The 5925-nt window shown below is 39.5% G+C and overlaps 1 protein-coding gene across 1 annotated transcript; it reads left to right on the top strand.

The window, feature by feature from the left end:
* Positions 1–3712: 3712 nt before the first annotated feature.
* LOC131436012 (enkurin) lies at positions 3713–4895 on the top strand. The gene is made up of 2 exons (XM_058604423.1): positions 3713–4476; positions 4535–4895. The coding sequence occupies exons 1-2, from the start codon at positions 3871–3873 to the stop codon at positions 4730–4732; spliced, it is 804 nt and encodes a 267-aa protein (XP_058460406.1). The 5' UTR covers positions 3713–3870; the 3' UTR covers positions 4733–4895.
* Positions 4896–5925: the final 1030 nt, after the last annotated feature.

Below are 5925 nucleotides of genomic sequence, written 5' to 3' on the forward strand. Positions count from 1 at the left end.
GTAAACAAAACAAACCCGCAAATCGTTCCCAAATTCCCGAGCCTGGCAAGCCTAGACTCACGACGAAACCATTTCAAATCATTGCGGTGGATTTTATACAATCCCTCCCCCGCAGTAAAAACGGGCACGCACATCTCTTTGTAATTATGGACCTATTTTCGAAGTGGAGTCTCATGGTACCTTTCAAGCGTATCTCCGCTCCACAGGTAACAAAAATTTTAGAGGAAGCCTGGTTTCGAAGATATTCGGTTCCAGAATTCATTATCTCAGACAATGCTACGACATTTCTTTCGAAAGAATTTAAATCCCTTCTGAGTAAATATGGTGTACAGCATTGGACCAATCCCCGTCACCACAGTCAAGCAAACCCCGTCGAACGCTTGAATCGCACAATAAATGCATGCATACGTTCATATGTCAAGCAAGATCAAACACTGTGGGACACCAGGGTTTCGGAAATCGAGTATTGCCTTAACAACACCCCGCATACCTCGACAGGTTTTTCGCCGTACCGGATTCTTTTTGGCCACGAAATAATCGGGAAAGGAGAAGAGCATAGAATGGATAGGGACGAGCGGGATATGTTAGAAGAGGAAAGATTGGAAAGGAAAAGGGAAATTGATAAAACTATTTATTCCATAGTAATTAAAAATTTAAAGAAAGCACACGATAAAAATGTTGCCAACTACCACCTTAGATCGAAATCCGTTGCACCAATTTACACCGTCGGTCAGCGCGTTTTCAGAAGAAATTTCCGCCAGTCTTCCGCTGTTGATGCATATAATGCAAAACTGGATGCACTATACGTCCCATGTTACATTCTCGCCCGAGTAGGAACCAGCTCATATGAGTTGGCCGATGATTCTGGAAAGTCCATAGGAATCTTTTCCACCGCAGATCTAAAACCCGAATGTTGAAATAAAGAGTCTTCAAAACGATAGTTTTGAATAATACTGCCAAGCAATTGATGAGTCCGGACATCAAGGTATTTCTCGATGAACATTAGAAAAGGTCCCAAGTGCAAGTGACAGTTTCTCTTGGTTTACGTTCTCTTTCATTTATTACGGCAAATTCCAGTAATTTCCAACAAATTCTACAGTGCATATCGAAAGTTGATGGTTTTTGCTATAATCCTATGTGAAGTGTTAGATGGAAAGATTGCTGATTGGACCGTTATACTCGAAAGAGAAAGTAAACAAAGAGAAACTGTCATTTGCACTTAGGACCTTTTCTCAAGTTTGTCTTCATTTGTACCGATCCATTCTTCTGTAATCGAAAATAACATCAACAGCATCGATCGATCACTAGGTTTACTCGACTTACTTATTTGCTAGATGAGTTATATTGTTTTTTTTTGAGAGAATATTTCCTTTCAGAGGATTAGCACCAAAACGTCGAGTGACAGAAAAACCGGTAAATGAACTTCGCGAATCGTTCTGAGTTAAATACCGCGGAAAAATTCTGGCAAAAGATACAATGAATACTGATTTAGATTTAGCTCGTGTCGAAAGTAAACATCCAGGTTGATATACTATAGTTGACAGTTCTCAACACGATAGCTGTGTTTGTATAATGAGTTCTGTTCCTCTTCCGTGAGTGAAGAGTGAAACAGGAATATTTTAGAAAAAAGACAAAAGAAACCTTAGACTGAAATGATTTAATGGAAAAATAAATTAATTATCAGACTATCTTTTCGTAATCGGTAAATAAAATATGTCGCCACCTCAAAATGAAAAGTTTCCATTTTGAAGGGTAATGAGGGGGCATTGTAACCGTTGGTTACAAAATAATGTAATCGGCTCTGCCGACAATTAAATGAGTAACGGCTTGTTCAATGATTATTATCCCATCTTAGTACTACCCTGGGTATTGTATCAAATGAGTGAGTGATATCCCTCCACGTCGGTCATTATATGTCTGGGACGGAGGGGTCACTCACACTGAAATGCTCGCATGTATCTGCTGAGGGAGACCGTTCACAGCTGTTTGAATGTCGCGCAACATATCGTCAACTGTCAACACCATCGGGAGAAGGGCTGCCAACCTCATTTATGTCACAATACTTAGGATCATAATGTTGATTGTACAAATAGCTCGACGAAGCTCTTGATCGCTCTCTTTCGGTGCTCAACCATCTAACGAAGTGGAAGTGCGCGTCGTGTCGTTAGAAGTAATATTCCAGTTTAGGGTGAAACGTGTGTAGTTATTAAAGTTGCGTCTCGTTATAGGTTATAGCAGTAGGAGTACAGTAGAAGTATTTGAAGTACAAGCAAAGCCAGTAGATTTGAGCAGGAAAAAGAGAAGAAATACGCGAAAAGTGTGTGAAAGCAATTGTAAGAGAAAGGTAATTGTATGCAAGGTTTTGTAATTTGTGATAAGTATAAGACTGGCGGCACGGATACTAATTCCGTTGGACAGGTCTGTCAAAGGACCTTTTTCTGTTTGGGACCGAAATACGTTTCGGGTCGTTTTCCTTCAGGTCGCCTTTGTTAACGCTCAGGCGGCGTCCGTGAGCCCTTTAGGAATTAACACCGCCATTTTGAAATCGGAGTGGGCCATATCATACGACGGCTATGTCCACATTACGAAGACCGTAGAAGAACCAAACCTCCACCGGTCATCAGAAGTTTTATCAATTACCACCGTCAGAAAGAAGCCGTTTATTACAGACCTGGCCGTTATGAAGGCCTATGCCAGTTGCCGTACAGTTTACAACCATTAGTTCCAGTTTGCTCTAATGATACCTTCGATAGCCGTAATCACCATTCATCTCTCCGAGTACTCGGTGCCACCATCATGGAAGCTGTTAACAGCAAGTATAAGCATGTGACGTCACTAAACTAAGCTATAATAATAATTATAATAAAATTGTAAAATGTATCCTATGTAACTATGTAACATATATCTATACAATAACGAGTCCTTTTAGTAATTCCACACATTTATTTTCCGCCTATCGTACACACAAATGAGTTTCAGGCCTCGTCATTAGATGGTTACGAAGAAACGGATCGATCAGTAAAGTCTTTGAGCATTTCTCTCGGTGTATGAAACATAGCTTGGCAATAATTCTCCCCCCGGATAAACTGTCAGTTGATGGATCGATTTTCACCCGTTCCGGCTGTAGAATGAGTTCTCTGGTGAGTATACGTGTAGCATGAGATACAGATACCTATCTAGCCAGAGATGCCAGGTCTGCAGATTTGTCTGTAAATCTGCAGATTTGGGGTATAGTGCTGCAGACATTTTTTGTTGTGCAGACTTTTGCAGACTTTTGAAATTCTCGCAGATTTTTACAGACTTTTGAAATTCTCGCTGACTTTCATCTATATTTACAGAAAAATTTGAAATTTCCGCGACCTTTTTTTTTTTGTTTTGCTCGCCAAGTCAGTTTTGCATGTCATACTTTATAGAGAAATTGCTGCCAGCAAGCCATACTTGCTGACTGCAGATTTTTTTTCAGATTTACAGACCCTGTCTGCAGACATTTGAAATTTTTACCTGGCATCTCTGTATCTAGCATACCACAACATATTTGTTCCCTCCCAACACCCACTGAGCAAGTCGAGGGGCTACATATTTCAGGATACTTTCGGGTACTCAAGACAAAATGCAATCGATATTTAGGTGAACTCACCAACGAGAAACATCTAATCATAAAATTGCGCAGGCGTTCTCAAATCTCAACAAATACGAATGTCCAAAACCGTTGCCATAATACGATTGTTTTTGTGGCTATCGGTTGCTATGGTTTGCTACGTCATCCCTTTGTTTATAGAAGGAACCAAAATTCCACTCATTTTCTAGGGCAGAGATTTGATCTGCTCACTAAAAATATTTTTTTAGAACTTATAAAATCCGTTCAGAACCATGTCCATAGTGAAAATCTACTACCACAACGAGAACATTTACAACGTTGAGAAGAAACCACCGGAACGGCCGCCAAAACCACCCTTGTATCATTCGCGCTTCGAGCACCAGGTTCGCCGGGAAACGAAATCCTGCAAAGACGCTCACCGGACGATGGGCTTCGCCAAAATTCCCCTACAAAAACCGAATGAGTTTCTTAAGAAAAACTGTGGTGTGCGTTTTCGGGCCACCAAGTCGGCACCGGTTCGCCTGTGCGCCAGCCATAAACCTCCGGTACCGAAAAAGGACGAGCTGGCGGCAACCAACCAGCAGGTAATGAAAAATGTCGATTTCAAGGTCGAAAACATTAAGAAAGTGGTCACCTCAAGTCCAAAAAAGGTAAGGCCACGCTACGCCGATACGCGAAAAGGGGACTTTCACGATCTGGAAAAATCCGGCCTAATGCCAGTATACAAGTGTCAACCAAAATACGGTAAGGTTCCAAAGTACCTTCAACGTCGAAAGAAAGATCTGGAAACCGAGAAACAGCGCATATATGAGAAATTGGTCGATAAAACTCCGACCTGTGTAGCTGTTCCAGCAGATGAACGGTTGGAGCTGTTGAAGGTTGGAGCAAGTTTTTTCAATTTTCAAGAGGCAGAATAATGAATTCGTTGATTTTTAGGGTTTGAAGTCAAATTGGGAAATTCTTCAGCAAGAATACCAAAGTCTCCCGTTGCTGATCGATACGGTACCGAAAATGATACGGAAAGCTAAACTTGAAAAAAATCTGAAAGAGTTAGAAAAGGACATACTGAAGGTGGAAAATACACCGATTATTTACATTTATGAGGATGAGGATCAGCATCAACAAACGTGTTAGAACTAGAGTTGTCGGGATTTTTATTTTGTAGCCCGATATTGAAAAAATTTCGACTAAAATTAATCGCCTTACAAGTTTGAATCGAACGAAGTGTGACTGCGTGCTTTTAATTTAGAGCTAAACGTGAATCGAGCAATAAAATTTCTCCGTTTCTACAATATGATGACTTTTTATTCGCATTACTTCCATAATCCGGATTGCACAGCTAAACGGAGCGGTACAATAAATGAGATGTGAAATAAAATTACTACCCGTGTCTGTGTCTGTACTATACCAGAAGATTTATAAGAAGTTGACAAAACAGAAATATTATTGATTATAGACTGGACTGAAATCATATACATTTTGGGACAATTCTTTCAAATAAGAACTAAAATTTACTTACGTGACATAAATTTAATATTATTCAACACTCCATAATCCTTCTAGGTCAGCGGGGGGTAGGAGGGTTGATCTTCAAACTTGAATCACATCCCAAGAGTAGCTTTCAAGCTAGCCTAAGCTTGTTAAAATTGGTTCTGCCATCTTTGAGAAAATCATGCGAAAAAAATCTTTGAAAGGTACACTCTCAAACACCTCTGGAGCTCAGATCAAAAGTACCAGCAATTTTATTATCTTCCAGCAATTCTATTATCTTTCTGTAGAGAAAGATAAATCATTTGGTTTTTTTTAATGATTTGTTTTTTAGTCTTGTTAAGACGTTGTTCCGTCTTGAGTTAGTTTTAAGTTTGATCTGTATCGATTAAGGAAAACATATTGGAATATCTACATGCGAATGCAACTATATTACGAGTAAAGCGAAGAAGGCTCGATTCTTCTACTCAATTAGGCTGTCTCTTCTGTGTTTTCTTATGTAGGGTAGTTGATTTGATAAAACAAATTCCCGGGATAGAAGCTAGCTACGGGTTCGAGTCCTGTCTCTGTGTTAACATTTTCGCGGTTCTCATTACATAGTTGCATTCGCATGTCATTTTTCCAATCTGTTATTCTTATTAGATACTTATGAAACTTTAAACATATTTTATCCAAACGGATCCAAACTTTTTCATGGTAACCCAAGTAACCACGACGCATTGTAACTTTACATTTTTTTTTTTTATTCAATAGTAACATATTTGAAGGCACACTGCTTAAGCTCTTAGATGCCAAGGGCATTTTCTTATTTTAAATTAAAACTAACTTAAAACTAGGGT

The sequence above is a fragment of the Malaya genurostris genome, chromosome 3 (assembly GCF_030247185.1).
Source record: "Malaya genurostris strain Urasoe2022 chromosome 3, Malgen_1.1, whole genome shotgun sequence".
Lineage (NCBI taxonomy): Eukaryota > Metazoa > Arthropoda > Insecta > Diptera > Culicidae > Malaya > Malaya genurostris.

What these genes read in the sequence shown, in the direction of transcription:
- LOC131436012 (XM_058604423.1), top strand. Translation starts at nt 3,871, where the DNA reads ATGTCCATAGTGAAAATCTACTACCACAACGAGAACATTTACAACGTT. An exon ending in AACGGTTGGAGCTGTTGAAG is followed by an intron (nt 4,477 to 4,534) that starts GTTGGAGCAAGT and finishes GTTGATTTTTAG; the next exon opens with GGTTTGAAGTCAAATTGGGA.